The sequence below is a fragment of the Tripterygium wilfordii genome, chromosome 9 (genome assembly GCF_013401445.1).
Source record: "Tripterygium wilfordii isolate XIE 37 chromosome 9, ASM1340144v1, whole genome shotgun sequence".
Lineage (NCBI taxonomy): Eukaryota > Viridiplantae > Streptophyta > Magnoliopsida > Celastrales > Celastraceae > Tripterygium > Tripterygium wilfordii.
In genome coordinates this window covers 4,931,755-4,948,474 of record NC_052240.1, presented here as the reverse complement: position 1 = coordinate 4,948,474, position 16,720 = coordinate 4,931,755, and the positions used below count along the sequence as shown (strand labels likewise).

The following is a 16,720-nucleotide window of genomic DNA, read 5'->3' as shown; positions in this document are numbered from 1 at the left end:
TGCGACATATAGCACTCATGATATCTTAACAACCATAGGCTCATTTTTAGCTACTCTTCTAGATGTATTAAGTTAACAGTTTTTTTTTAAATACCGTTGAAAAAATTACTTTTCATATTTATTCGGTTACCATACATATTTATCGAGATGTGGTCATCTATTATGCAAATAATTGTTTAATTTGTTGTTTTTTTTTTACTTTTGTTTTTCATTCTCTATTTTTATTTTCATAGGAAATGTCTTTTTTATAGTAATTTTTTATTTATTGTATCTTTTAAAATGGACAACCAAACGTGTTTTTTATAGTTGTTTTATGTTTCTCATAAAATTAAAACAAAAGACACACTCACAAAGCCCGCTCGTTTGAAAAAATAATTATGTAGGGGGCTGGATTGAAATTAGGCCCTTAAGTAGACAAAACCAACCTCATAACCACTGCACCACATAAAATTTAATGACATGTGTTCAATGTTCCCCTCTAATATTTTTAAGATCTTTGAACTTTAATTTTTATACTATGCTGCACTTAACCATGCAGTGTTAGCCGGCCCTGTGAGCCAAAAATCCCGACCCAGCCTTTTAGGAAGTGCTGGGCCAGGCCACCGGCCTGTTTGACACCTATGCAAAACAAACATACCAAATAGACTCAACATTCTCCAACAACAAAAAATAAAATAAAATTTGTACAAGTTATTATGTTGTGCTATGCTTGTGAGATGAGAATATATATCCTCTTCATTTGAACTGTGAGTTGATGTAGCAGGCAAGTTTTACACATTGACGACATGGGCCAATGAGAGGAGATGGGAGAGGATGAACCATCAGCATCCAACTTTTCTCATGGACCAGAGCAATATTTTTCTGTCAACTTTTTGAGACGAATCAGGGAGATTGTGTTCAAAGAAATGATTATGAACCCATGACCACTCCTTTACATTTAAAATTCTGATATATATCTCACCATGAGTGCACCAAGAAAAAGTGGCAGAGATAGGCAAGCTAGTTCGATAGTTTCATATTCAATGAAATTGAGGCAAGTAATGTCACGTCCAAGCTAGAACTTGAGATTCCCATTAACAGATAGTAAAAACCATAGCACAACTTACTGTAAAGAACATTAGAAAACTAGCTTATAATGATGAGTATCTGCAATATTACCAATAGTAAATTAAAGACATATCATATGCATGCTTGTTGAGAGCATGGGCAGACGCAATATGATCATATGCTAGCTTGTTCTCCAATAAAAACCAAGGTGTTAAATTTATGGCTTCATATATTAAATGTACCTGATCAAAGAATTCACTTTCTTTGTTCTGGTTATCATACATCTTCTTTACAGCAACTTCTATTTTCTTCTTGTCAGCACAGATATCAACGACAAAAACCAAGGTGTTGTTATCCTAAATCATCTTCATGGCAGACTTGGTAGTCAGAAAATACTTAGAGCTTGCTTGGTTTGATATTTTAGAGAGTTAAGTGAGGAGGATTAAGGAGAGAGGAGAAACTTCACCTTGCTTGGATTGTTAAAGAGATAGTTAAGTAGGATGAAGGAGGAGGAAAATTCCCCCTCCTTTAACTCTTCAACTCAATATTTTGTAACCCCTAATTTGGGGGGTTTTGTGAGCTGATGGAAAATTTTGTTTATTATTTTCAAAATCATGTATAAAAGTTTTTTACTCATTTCGACATCTCTCCTTAACTCTACATTCTATCCAAGTAAAGGTGAGTTAAGGTACTTCTCCTCCCATAACTCTCCCTCCACTAACTTTACTCTACTCTTCATTTTTCAATCCAAACAACTAAGAATTTGATATTGATCCAACTTATTCCTGGATGGTGTAGTAATACGACTATACGAGGATATTTGGGGTTCCTAATCCTTATTAATGTCTTTGGCCAGTAAAATGTGGCCTTGGTCCTCATCTTCTTAGCTTTTTCTTTAATGTTGGTCCAAATTTCACAGCTTGTGCCTTTGGGATTGGCTTTTTTGGTATTGTTCACTGAAATAAATGAAGAAAATTTATTGGGCACTGCAAGAAATAGAAGAACGAATTCTATTTATACTAATTAGTAATAAAAAAACGTCAATTCAATTCAAAATGCATAAAAAAATTTCGCTTATGAGGCGAACATGTGACCCAATAGTAGAGTTGTAAGGGTGCAACTTAAATGTTACATGTTCAATTCTTGGAAACAATCTCTCCACATATTATGTAGGGTTAGGTCTGCATATATCTAGCTTGTTCCTGACCAGTCCATTATGAGAGTCTTGTGCATGAAAGTTTACCTTTTTATTAGTATAAATCCAATCAAACCAAACACCCAAACCAGAAAGTTAGTCATTGCTACATATTTAAAATGAAGAAACAATGAATATTGGAGTATTGAAACTTTTGGTCACTGAAAGAGTTGATCAGGTTCAACTTGGTCACTGAATGTTCAAACGTTTAAACTTAAGAATCTATAGTTGAAAATTGTTTCAATATGTAAACTCGGGCATATTTTCAACCATTCGGATAGTTAAATTATTGATGTGGTACAAAAAAATCAATATAAGGAATCTGCCCGAATAATGAGAAATCTATTGTGTGTGCATATTGATCTTGACCACAGTCAATGGCGTTTCATATTTTAGATAAGAACGAACCTTACAAACGAGAATCGAATCTTAACCAAATAAGACATAGAATAGGATTGCTATGGTGAAATCGAAGTCCTAGTTTGCATTCTCTTGATTGAAAACACCCTGAATCTTTATAATATTCTTGCACTTTCTCGATTTTCAAATTCACACAACTTCTCTTTAATTTTCAGAAATAACTTAGTTTTATTTTTTTTGGTTATCTCGAGACATTCTAATTGAGTAGAAATTGGAATTACTTGACAAATCTCCGTGGGATCGACCTCGCTATTGCATACCTATGTTATAATTGTATTCGTGCGCTTGCGAGTTAATTAAAATTACAACAGTGTGATTTTCAATAGAGTCATTGATATGATATCACCACACCCCAATGAATGAGTGCAACACTCTGTTGAGATATTTTTGATATGATTATACCTGAAATCCTTGTCATTTTGGTAATGCTCAAACAATATGACGCTAAATGGAGAGGAAATTGAATTCCTTTCTACCAAAACCATCAAACACTCAAAGATATCAAATTGTAAGTAACACAGGGCTAAAACTAAAAGAAGGGAAAAGTATAGATAGACCACTCAAAGATAGGATCGTTTGCAATTGAGTCACCGAAGGAAAAAATTTTCAATTAGATCACCTAAAGTTTTAAAATTTTCCAATTAGGTCACTCCAATCAATTTCCTATCAATTTCAATCGAAAATTACTGACATGACTAATCGCGGCCATAGATAAGCATATTTTGATTACATGGACATTACATGTTATTATAGAATAATAATTAATTAAAATAAAAGGTGACATGTAATAATATGTTAATAATTAGAAGAAAAAAAAACTCGAAAAAAAAAAAACCCGAATGAAATTGCACAAACTCTAGGTCATTTCATGCCACTCAAACTCTATCTTTCTGCCTCTCGCTCTTTTTCTCAGTCGATCTGGTTCATCGTCAACATTGGTGCTCCGAAGTCGCTCTGTTTCAGCTATCTTGATCGCGATACCTCCATATGATCAAGGGGATACCTGGCGGACTGGATCTAGAGCTATTGTTTCCGGCGCTGCTCTTAGGAGATGGTACTAAAAGCAGGCAGGATTGAGGGGCCGTCCAATCTAAGGGCCTATCTGTACTTTTCCCCCTAAAAGAACCCATATGTCCAAGAATTTGGGCTACACATCTCACTCTGGATGCTCAGCCCTGAAATGAATTGCGGGCCGAATAAATGTCAATTGGGCCAGATCTCGTTTGTTGTTTTTTGTGATCCACTCCCAAATTTGTGTCTCTCTCCCACCCCCAAACATGTGGTACATAAACTATTAACCACATATATAAATATATAGCAACGATAGTTCATCAATAAAGTTGGTGACTTAAGTCAAATATCGAATTAAAACGAACTTGGGGTTGCGTAATTCGTTTAAAATTGTAGAGTCTATCATTTAAATCCAATGATTTGAGAGGTGTGCCGCATCACACCATATTTTTTTTTCATTTTTAAAAATTGTCTGATTTTTTTCTCCATCATTATATTAGAATTGTAAACTCCAGGAAATTACGGAGTCTCAAATCCAATTAAAACAACAACATATACTAGGCATTGAAAACAAACAAACTAAGGAAGAAGAAAGTGTCAGCTTGGTCAATGCTCTATATATGGCAAGTAAATACACTAATTATTGTAATTAAAAATCCCTTGTAATTAGTATTTGAATCATTCATTGATTGTTTACTTTGTGGCCAAGTAAACTTAGAGTCCTATATGTATTAGTGTTTAACGAGTCATTGAATATACAGAAATATACTCTTAGCTGTTCAACCTATTAACGTAACCCTTGTTTCTATCTGAAAGCAGAGGAGAGAGGCTGCAAACTGCATCCGGCACAATGGCAGCGACAACAACGTTGGGTATGAAGATTTTAATGGACACCAGAGGCCATAGAATCCTATTTGCGGAAGCAAACAAAGAGGTGGTTGATTTTGTCTTTACCTTTGTGTCTCTGCCTCTTGGAGTCATCTTCTGACTTATGGGGGAGAAGCATGGAATGGTGGGCTGCCTTGGAAATGTCTAAAAGAGTGTAGTTGATTTGGATTCCACATACCTGCAGCCTAACAGATTCAAAGAAGACATTTTGATTCCCAGAGTAGCAAACTTCTCCGGAATTAGTCAATTTACACTTCCAACAGTCTATATATAGGTGCCACAGGCCCACAGTAACTCGTGCCGTGGTATTGACAATGTGGCGTTTGATCGCGCAGCCACTTGCCTACCTCCAATGTTCAGGCATCATGAATAAAAAGGTGACCTATATATGTCTGTGCATCAAGTAAGGGTTTTGTGAAGGGAGAGGCCACATATATGATAACGGATGATCTGACTCTGAAGTCTATGTCTGTGATGTCCATAATTGATTTGATGAACAAGTTCAATGTCAAAGAAGTTGGTGATGTTCAAGAAAAGTTCCATCATTTTTAATTTTCTGTTGATAAGGTTATAAATTAAAGTTTATATATGTGTGTATATATATATATATATATATATGAATTTTGTCTCAAATAACAGGTTCAATATCTGTGATTAATTGACAGCGTATGAAGATGTTGAAGGCTTCTCTGGTGTCTAAGACGGTGCTAAATGATGTTTTCCTCGGAGAAATATTGGGGTCCGAGAAGTTATTTCAAAGGTTCAGATTGTTGTAGTCATATTAATGGGATTGCACTAACAAGATTTACTGTGTTCGACAGTTGTTTTTAGAATGGAACCACATTTCTTTTACCCAAAGGTATGTTTTTACAGTTTCCAAGCTATTGTCGTACTTTACAGTCACATTGATTAGTTTCTAAATAATGAATTTCTCTCTGAAAGCTGGTCCTATGTAATTTTTTGTTGAAATTTGCGGTAGCACTGGAACGAAATCAACAACATAGAATAAGTGAAAATAAAATAATCGAAAAACAAGACACAGAGAGTTATGAGAGGTTTGGCCAATTGCGTCTATGTACTAGGAGTTGCAAAAGAGTTCACTATTTCAGAGATTTCAGAGAATATAAGATACAACTTTAGGGTTATAATCATATTTATATACCCAAACCCTACACTTAACAACATGGCCGAAAAATACATTAAAGGTGAGGGCCGATACCACAAAATAAGCCTCCCAAAAATTCACTCACAGGATCCGCAATAATTTCTCAGGTCGGATCACCATGCACAAAACGGACTCCATACTAAACCCAACATAGGCAGGTGTGTATTAGACTTAAAATGATAGGTTTGGATGACAAATCAGCCGGTAGTATTAGTTATTGACTAATTTTAATGTTACTTGTGGAGGTAGGCGGAGGGAAGGCGACTTGGCTTGTTTTTAGATAGTGGTGCTCCTAAAGTTGAGCATCATTACTTGTTGCTTGAATTGTGATTGTGCATCTCTACTCTTGTGCTGCTTTAGCTAGTTGATTCTGGCCATGAGGGCTAGAGTTTGCAACAGGGTAGTGAGATAGTTTTTTATGTTTGATACTACTATTTTTGACGCAGTGTGGAAGTATTGATAGATTGATTAGTTCACGAAAGGAAATAATTAAGCTAACTCCTAACTATTACAGGATGATAAACTAGTCTGGTTCTTCATTTCTTTCTCACGAAGCTTTTGGCATGCGATCAGTGGCATACCTGAGTTTACGGGGGTCCTAGACAAACTCTAAAATAGGGACTCCTTAATTTTTTTTCTCGTAGTTCTTAAAAGTCTAACTCATAAAAAATATTACTTAAATATGACTCTTCTAGCATTTTGAGATGCAAAATCATGAATAACTTTAGTATAATCAACTTTTTCCGTCAAATCACTTTCAATAGATAACATAGCTAACCCATTTAACCTTTCTTGCGACATTTTGGACCGAACATATGATTTTATTGACTTTAACTTTGAAAAACTTCTTTCTGCGGAGGCTATCATTACTGGAATAGTTAACAATATTTTATATGTAATCCATGCATTTGGAAAACCACCATTCATTGTTTGCAAATAATTTAGTATTTCAATAGGATTTTTTTTAATTTCTTTAGGTAAAATGTTACACAAAACTTTTAATTCTAAAGCTAAATCTTTTTCATCAATATCATAAAAGGTGTCACACTTCAAAAAATTCTCAAGTTTAGTGCAATATGAGATCAAACTTTCATTATCATTAGATTGTAACTCATTCAAATCAAACAAAAACCCAAAAAGTTTCTTCATATAATTGAAGTTGTTCAAACCTACTTCTAAAAGAAAAAATAGATTTATCCACTGTGTATGGAAAATAATCAACTCTAAAGAATTCCTCAGCTGAACGTATTAAATCTTCATTATTAATTTCATCAAATTGTCTCTTATTTCAAATTATTCATTTTGTTTTGAAAATAGATTCAATTTCCATTGAACTACCTACTTCTTTAGCTTCAATCATGACATCCACTAATCCACTCTCTCTATTTTGTTCAAAAAAAAGATAAGTCCACTTAGCTTTTCTACGACAATCTTAATATCAATATCTTCGGCTTGAAGGGTTTTACTAACACTATTTACAATAAATAATAAATTGTGTCATATTATCAAACTATCTAAAAACTCAAAACTCTCAATTTCATTTGTTACTAAGGATTGGGCTTCACTCTTTGTCTTTGAATCTTGACTAGTATTAGCCAAGTCAATTAAAGCATTTCTAACTTGTAAAGTTTGGTATCGTATTGCTTTTAACACTCTCAACACGACTTTCTCTACATGTTTGGGAAAATGGCTTAAGAGTGAGATTTTCAACATAAGACATCAAAACATTCCACCGTTTTGTAGATGATGCAAACAATGAATATATGCGTTGAACAACTCCAAAGAAAGATATAGGTCTTTCACAAGAGTTACTCATATCACAAAGTACAAGATTAAGACTATGACAACCACAAGGTGTGTAAAATGCTCTAGGATTCTCCATAAGCAACCTATTTTGAACACCTTTGTATTTTCCTTTCATATTTGATCCATTATCATATCATTGCCCCTTTATGTCACCAACATTAAGATCAATAGTATTTAAAATATCTTTGACCACATTAAAAAGCCAAGCATCAATATATCATCTACATTTAAAAATTGAATAAAAAATTTCTCAACTTTTATTGGTTTGACAAAAATATCCACACATCACAATATTAGAGACATTTGCTTTTCATGACTTATATCAGGAGTATAATCTGTATAACAGAAAAATATTTTGCCTTTTTTACTCTTCCTATAATTGCACTTTTAATTTCATTAGCTAAGAGTAGGATCAACTCATTTTGTATTTTTGGACTAAGATAATGATAGTGAATTGATTTATTTTTAACTCGTTGAATATGTTCTTGCATGATTGGATCAAACTCTCTAAGCATCTCAATACTCTCCAAGCATCTCAATAAAACCTATTAAGTTTCCATTTTTCCCTTCATAAAACTTCTCCCTATGACCATGGAATGCTAAATTGTTTTTTTGCAAGAGTTTTTACAAGGGCTATTATTCGTATTAACGCTTGTTTCCAATGCTCTATCTCCATATCTATTTGTTCTTGCACACTTTTATCAATTGTTTCAAGTTTATTCAACCTCACTTGCAATTCCATCCATTTGGTCATGCAAACTAGGTGTTCACTTCTAGTTTCATGAGCTCTAAGTAGTTCACTAAGATGTTTCCAATCATTAAAACCATCCGTTGTCAACCGGAAAGTGTTTTGGTTTTGCTTGAATAACTTACAACAAAAGCAATATACTTTGTCCTTAACAACGGAATATACAAGTCATTTCCTATCTTGTTTCTCTCCATTCAATAACACTCGTTCATAATGAATAGATGAAAAATGCCTACCAAGATCATTAATACAAAAATCAACATCAAGAATTCTAATTTGACATTTTTCTACTAGTAGGTCCCTAAAATTTTGACTAACTTTATCCCAATTTCTTGGATCATAAATGTTTAATGGTCCAACTTCATTATCACCTATTGGTAAAATTTATTCTTCATTATCTTAACCATTTATTCTAATTTCTTCTTCCTTATCACCTATTGTTTCTTCTTCTTTATCTTGTTCATTTTCAACTACATCACTCATCATCGGTGGATTTGTTTCTTCTTCAACATTAGAGGTTGAGCCACCTCTTTGTTTACTAGGCAAAAATTAATTTATTAAGAGATCTTGCTAAAGATCAAACTAATTCTTCTTCTTTTTTTATTTTCTTTTTTCACAACCTGACTTGTATTTTCTAGGCACCATCATGATAAAAAATCTAACAACAATACAAGAAAAATGCAACAAACAAATGACAGGAAGCAGGAGCAGCAAATACACCACACGAAAGATTGAAATCAGAATAGAATACACCTGATAAGATCTGAGGCTGAGAGCAGAAGGAGCAAAGCCTAAAATAAATCCAAAATTGGGAGAGGCTGGCAGATTGCTGATAGAGCCAATTAGCCAAAATTGGGAGAGATAGTTATTGCCAAACAAAGCAGTGAAAGCACCACTCGGCACTCACCAAGCACGGCACCACTCAGTCACTCACCAGTCACCAAGCATGGTTCTCACCATCACCAAGCATGGCAAATACACCAAATCACCAAATAACACCAACACCAAGTATTCATATAATATTTAGATTTTAATATTAATTTGCAAAAGATTAACTATTATGAAAATTGGAAAAAGAAATCATGAAGATAAAGTGAGAAACAAAAAAAAACCCCTAGAAAATTGAAAAATTACTTGCAACCCAACCGACCCTAAAGCTTTCTCTCGAGTCTTGCCAGTCAACAACACAAGAAGAGAATCAAGAGATAAAGAGAAAGCAGATATAAGAAGGATAGAGTTGAAAGTTGTTCCAGCCTATAGAGTGTAGAGATTAGTCGATCAGAGAAGGTGGGGGAGTCGTAAGATTGAGAATGATGAGATACGAATATAATGGATGAAGAACGGGAGAAGATGCTTTTGATGGGCTAAAACTTTTCTGACTTTGGCTTGGGCCCCTCACTTTTATTAGTTTGCTTTGACTCGTAATTGTTTTTTTTATGGGCTTTATAAGTAAGTAATACTTATGGGCTTTTTAAAATAGGCTAGGGTTATTCTAACTAAAATTTTTCTTGGGGGCCTTGGGCGAGGGTCCAACTCGCCCAGCCCAAGGCCGCCCCTGCATGCGATTCTGGTCCTAGGGCTTAGAATTATGGCTTGTGTGATTTGGTGATGGGCTTGTCTTCTTAGGCCTATTTCTTTGATCATCCAATCTCACTTTTGGGTCCATCTATGCTTTTCAAGTCCATCATGCTTTAAGCCCACATTCTTATAAACATGTACAATTAGTATTATTTTTTTATTTGTATTATTTGAATATTCAAACTTGTTACTTTACATGTCACATCTCATGACCATTTGCATTGTGCAGAGGCATATATACTCTATGCCCATCTTTTGTTATATATACGATTAATGAATATATGAGTTCATTGGCTTCATCTCCTCTCTGATCTCTTCTTCTTCACCCTCTTCTTCCACCTCTTCTACTAAAACCTGCAATCAAACAACAAATAGTCAAGTTACAACATGGTATTAGAGCACATGGATCTGCCTGTTATTCCAATGCTTTCATCATTCATATCTACAGCTATGGTAGAGGCAGTATCTTATATGAGGAATGTTCCCTCAGTTGCTTCATATGGTGCAACAATACCATAGCTAAACCTCACAGTTGGCATAAATCATGAAACTATCCCATTTCTTTCACAGATTGGAACCTCAATACCAACACCTGTGACGTTTACAAATCCATTGCCTCCACCTATATTCAATACTCTACCTACAATACCCATTATAACTATTCAATACCAAGCCCTATTGCTGCCAACTCCCATTCCTAACCCATCACAAAATCCATTTAGGAATCCCTACACCTTTCTATCTCAAGATTTTTCAGTTATCAAGTTTATTAACATGGAACTGACATGAGCAAATTATCATTCATAGAGCTTCGATATGTTGAATGCCCTAAAGGCATGAAACAAAGCTGGTTGCATAAATGGATCTTTATCAAGACCTTCATATTCAGATCTACACTATCAGATTTGTGAGCAGGGCAACAGCTTTATTAAAACTTGGATGGCCAATAGTGTTTCTTCATAAATTTTGGTGAGTACATCAAGCTGGAATACAGCTCAAGAACTTTGGATAGATCGTAGAAATAGGTAATATGCTATGAATAGAACTAGAGTTTTCAAAATTTTCATAGAAATACCAAATATCAAACAAGGAAAGCTTTCAGTTACTGAGTATTATTGTAAATTCAAGGGGCTTTGGTATGAATTGCAAGAGTACAACAAAATTTCAGCTTGCAAATGTGGTCACTGTCATTGTGATGTTCTGAAGCCTTTGATTTTAAAAAGGGAAGATGAGAAAGTGATGCAATTTCATATGGGTCTGGCTCTTACCTATAATATTGTGAGTAGTCAAGTCTTATTGATTAATCCTTTCTCATATTTGGATACAAGTTTTAAAATGATCTTACAAGAGGAAAGTAAGCAAAGATTGATTCAATCAAAAAACTCAGTTTCAACTGAAGCCGTGGCAATGGTAGTTGCTACTCAGAAGCCTACTTTACTAGTCAGAAGCCTAATTTCAGTGGTCTTGACAATAACTACAAAGGAAATTATAAGAACAACAATAAAGATATAGACATGAACAAGTGGGCGACTGATTCCACATTCAAATATCCTCAAAACAACAAGAATATTTTTTTGCAATGATTGCAAGAAAGAAAATCACACTATTGACAAGTGTTATATGCTTCAAGGCAAGAGACAAAGAGAAAATAAAAATGGCAAGGGTTATTCAGCGAACCAAATGGGTAGCAATACAGGAACAAAACATGATTCCACATCAAATGTGGACCTCACTAATGACCAGTGCCAACAAATCATAGCCTTCTTGAATTGAAAGGTCAATCCTTTGGACAACGCACAACAAGCACAACTTCAATTTGCTGGACAACACCATTTTGCTAATATGGTGGCTATGAGTGGTAACACAACTACTAAACCTACTATTTTTAAATGGATTGTTGATAGTGTTGCATCAGATCATGTTATATGTAATGATTTTCTATTTCATACATCTCATCCTGTCATGCATTCCTACAAATAGAATCATAAGAATAAATATACAAATGAAAGAAATGAAATGTCAAACCTTGGAAAAGTTACCAAATGGACAACACCATTTTACTTACCAAATGGTCAAAAACACAAGATCACTCACATAGGAAAAGTTAAACTGTCCCAAGACCTCACTCTTTCAAATGTTTTGTGTGTCCCAACCTTTGCCTTCAATTTAATTTCAGTTAATAAGCTAACTGAAGAACACCACCTAGCTATGATTTTCACAAAACGTCTTTGTGAATTGCAGGAATTGAACACTTACAAGAGATTGGGATGGGAGTAATGTCTAAAGGACTTTATTTCTTCACCCAAAATCAAGAAAAGCATGGAAATGACAAAGTTTTTGTTAATTCTGTTTTGAATTCCAAAATCTGGCATATGAGATTGGGACACCCCTCAAACAATGTAACCGGGTTGTTACCACAACCTGTAAATGGGCAAGTAACAAACTGTGTTGACTGCCATTTAGGAAAATTGAAAAGACAACCATTTTGTACTAGTACTTCTTCATCCAATGAACGTTTTGATTTAGTGCATATGGATATATGGGGACCTAGTCCTACAGTTTCACTTGATGGTTTTAGGTACTTCCTAACAATTGTTGATGATTACTCAAGAACCACTTGGATTTATTTAATGCATTCTAGAGATGAAACAAGAACCTATATTCAAAATTATATTAGCTATGTCAAAACCCATTTTAACACAAGAGTCAAAACAATTAGGTTAGATAATGGGAAGGAATTCCTCATGACCGTTTGCATTGTAGAGGCATATATACTCTATGCCCTTCTTTTATTTTATATAAAATATATGAGTTCATTGACTTCTTCTCCTCTCCCTGATCTCTTCTTCTTCACGTTCTTCTTCCTCGTCTTCCACCTCTTCTACTTAAACCAGCAATCAAACAACAAATAGTCAAGTTGCAACAAAGGAAATGACTTAATCTTGTCCTACATCAGTTTTGGCTTCGTAATTCTGGTTGTGCGAAGTCTGAGTTTGCCACTTTGCCGTAGGTTTCTTTGCTGGATTTTGCCCATACTTGCACCATTAATTTTTATTTTTTCGAACATGTTATCAACATAAAATGATCACATTAGAAGAATGCGAAATCCAAATCCCGTGCAATTGTCACACCCTTTGTGAAGTGGTAAGAGGTAGAGAGAATTTCTATTGACAAAGAAACTTTTATATGACTCTCAAAAGTTCTCATTAATTATCACCAAAACTTCCTTGTCACATAACTTCAAACAAAATTCTCAAAATTATGATAAGTGTATCAAAAAAAATAATTCGAGACAACACATGATTTAACGTGATTTCGTCAATTAAGGTAGGACCACTTACAACAACACTCGCTAAGAAATTCACTAAAAACGACTGCAATACAACAAGATTTAGAAGCATAATCGATTTTCAAAAAAAAAAAAAAAAAAAAAAAACCCAATACATATGCATTTTAGACAGCATATATTCTACCAAAAAAACACTAAATATATATTATAAGTTATATCACCAATTTATATTGGAGCATCATACACAGAAGGAATACGTCCCGTAGTCTTTTGACTCTTTTCCCCTCCAAGGAAAACATGAGTAAGTACAGTTTGAGTCATAAAAGAAGCCTTCAACATCTTCAGACCCTGTATGTCAAAAACTAAAATCAGGTAATGCCCTCTTTCTATGAATTAAAGAAAATAAAATTAATACATACGAGAACACTAATATTAACCTCATCCATAGATAAATTGATCTCCTTTTCTTGAACAACACCCACATCCTTGACATTAACCTCGCTGAGCAAACTAATAATCGACACTGTAGACAATGGTTTCACCTCCAGATCATCCATTATCATATAAGTCACTGCCCCCTTCACAAAGCCACCCTCAACATCACCAGAGGCAGACTTTGATGAACCAAAAGCTGAAGCTTGACCACAAGATAAAGCCTGTAAGCCAATATTGCGCCTACAGCGAGGACAGATGGCTTGTGGGTCATCTGAAACATGTACACGACATTGGGAACACCTGTAAAGAACATCATTCGCAACATTGGACAACAAGAGAGGCACGTTTGCAGTGGGGGTTGAAATTGCAAATCTGGGCTTCAACAGAGCGTCCTTATTGTTGTTGTTGACTGGGTCTGGTAGTGGCAGCATGTATGTATCATTCAAATCCTCAATGCTCTTGTAAAGATTTCCAAGTGTACCCACCATGCCTTGTCTCTTGAGAAGTTGAGTGACAGTGCCAACAGGCAACGTGAGTATGCTGAAAAGAAAATCAACAACATCTTTCCCTGCTTCGGCGAACAGGACCTTGTGATTTTTGGAATCTATAAATAGCTTGAAGCTCAAGCTACAAGATGCCATGGAAGCTCTGTGTAACTTGGTTGTGAATTTGTGAGGAGATTTAGTGGTTTCTATTGAACCCTCTTCAATAATTTCAGTAATCAACTCTTCAAGTTTGTACTTATCATTTCCAAATTATAGTGGAGGGGACAGTGCAAGGAGGAGTGCTTTAACACATGTTGTAAGGCTTTTACTTTTGACTCCATCGATGCATCATTTTATTTTATTTTTATGGACAATAATGTTGTTATCTTCTTCATTAAGTTTTCACTTTTTTGAAAAAAGGAGGAAAGAAGTTCTAACTTTAAAAGTATTTTTCATAAATTTTGATTGGTTTTCAAAAGTCAAAAGTCAAAAGTGCAAAATGTTTGTCGGATCTTATTTTACTTACTAGTAAAGAAGTTTGAATTAAAAAATTCTAAAAACTTAAACGTAAAAATCTATATTTATATATAAAGCAGAGGCTCTGTACAAGTCTTCTATTATTTTGACAATTGGATTGCTAAGATCTTCAGTTTCTGCTTACGTGGACTCTCCATTCTTTTTTATTCCTTTTTCCATCACTCTCGATTTTTCTCCAAAAAAAAAATGACCTGAGACAACAAAAAAAAATAAAAATTAACGTAACAGCTCATATAATTGCTTCTCTTGAATTGCTCGCCGTTTACAATTCTTCCCCTTATGTTTTGCTCCGTCGGTTCTTCTCCTTCTGTGCAGCTCTATTCCATTCCACGGGGCATGTTGTTATTTTTTTAGCGATTAGGGTTAGATTTTGATGGGTTTGTTTTAGGATCTATGGCTCATTTCAATCTCTTCCTCCCATATTTCTCTGCAAATGCGGATTTTAGGGCGTCGTTCGTGATTCTTTGTTGCTGGCGTTTTCAGCTCCTAAGGATTATTGGCGTAGATCTTGGTTGGCTTTGGTGTGGGCCGACAAATTTGTCTCGGCTGCAAATTAGCCTGCATTGTTGTTAGCAAGGTATTCTTTCTATTCTTCTTAACTATTAACGTTAATTATTCTGTCCCAAAATTAGACCATCTAATTATATCGACTCCTGCTCAGACAGGTCTTTTTGAACTGATTGGGCTAGCCGGAGATACTAATATTCAGGTATTTTTTGTTGTCTACTTTTTGGATAATTATATGGGTTTATCTATTGAAACCAAATTGACGTGATTCTCTAATGAACAGGGTGAAGAGCATAATAAATAGGATGTATTTCCAAATGAAGTTTTGCGTTAAGGCTTTGATCAGCAGTGGATGCACAATATGTTATTTTTTTGGCTTTTGGGTTCATTATGAGTTAGTGACTTAAAGGAAGTGGGATACAGTTTAATTTGAAGTTTTGAAATCAATTGCTGCTGTTAGACAAATGACAAATTTTTGTGTCCAGATATTCCCCATTTTCATTTAGTTAAATGCACCTATAGGCTGTCATTTCTTTTGGTCTATTGGATTCGATTTTTTAAAATGAATTTTTTTTTGGCAATCAAACTGACCATTACAGGGTATTGCACTTAGCACACTTCATTTCTGTACCTTGATAAAACTGAGTGTCATATTCATTTTGACATTTTCTAGGTAGACATTGAATATTGCACATGAAGGCTTGCAAATTTTGAATTTATTTTGCTTTGTTTCCAAGTGGCTCAGACTTTTGACCTACTTGAAAATGTTCTTAAGTTGAGCTTATGAATATACTCATTTGGCCTGCAAGCTACAGATTCTGTGACAATGCGAAGATTTTGTGATTGATTGCTTTGATTGATGCTGCCAATAAAAAAAACTCTACTTTTCATAATGCTGCTGAATTGTGCCCTTCTATGCTCTTTCATTGAAATCTTGAGCTATCCACTTAATGAAATATCAGAGGTAGCTATTATGTTTCATTGGTTAACTTAATGCATTCCTCCATTTATGGCTTTACTTCAGCCCTTGCTATTCAAGTTTCTGTGTAGCAGTTCAGGAATTTTCGATGAGTTATGTGCAAAGCCATATTTAGTATGCTGAAAAAGTTGTGGCTTTTATGCCCTTTCATGGTTATTGTTGACAGTATTCCCTTAAAAAATAGTTTATACATGGTATGTTTACTTAGTATCAAATGGTTGTTCAGCATGTCTATTCGATAATATTGTTAACTCTACCTGTAGCTTGATGTTTGGTTGGATATGTCTCTCAATCACTTTGTGTCGTCTTCCTTTTCGATCCTATCAAGGTGATTGGAATCGCCAGTTGTTCTATTCTGATTATTGATTTTAATTTTTAAGTTCATCCATTCTTGACTATTTCACCACTGTTTATCTCTAATAATTAAGGGCATTCACTGTTTGTGGGAAACTGAAACCCAAGGAAGCTGCATGCTCCTTTCTCCTCCTTAGCATCTAAGTACTATTCATCTGTACTGTCTCAGGTCATCAAAAACTAATTTGCTTGCAGTGACCTGTAAAAGTGCTTCTGTGCATGAACTTCACGAGTAAGGAGCCAATGGAAGACAACTTCAAAGTTGGTATCCTATTT

General features: G+C 34.7%; 1 protein-coding gene and 1 long non-coding RNA gene across 2 annotated transcripts; one reads left to right on the top strand and one right to left on the bottom strand.

The window, feature by feature from the left end:
- Positions 1-13,093: 13,093 nt before the first annotated feature.
- Positions 13,094-14,305, bottom strand: LOC120005138. Its single transcript, XM_038854611.1, has 2 exons — positions 13,585-14,305; positions 13,094-13,495 (listed from the first exon to the last, which is right to left on the bottom strand). Exons 1-2 carry the CDS (start codon positions 14,221-14,223, stop codon positions 13,373-13,375), a joined length of 762 nt encoding a protein of 253 aa, XP_038710539.1. The 5' UTR covers positions 14,224-14,305; the 3' UTR covers positions 13,094-13,372.
- Positions 14,306-14,866: 561 nt separating this feature from the next.
- Positions 14,867-15,692, top strand: LOC120004895. The gene is made up of 3 exons (XR_005469662.1): positions 14,867-15,181; positions 15,266-15,313; positions 15,395-15,692. It is a non-coding gene; the product is annotated as an uncharacterized LOC120004895 (long non-coding RNA).
- Positions 15,693-16,720: the final 1,028 nt, after the last annotated feature.

Coding starts and splice junctions, on each gene's coding strand:
- LOC120005138 (XM_038854611.1), bottom strand. CDS start 14,223: ATGGCATCTTGTAGCTTGAGCTTCAAGCTATTTATAGATTCCAAAAAT. Junction 13,496..13,584: donor TCAATTTATCTATGGATGAG/GTTAATATTAGT, acceptor TTTGACATACAG/GGTCTGAAGATGTTGAAGGC.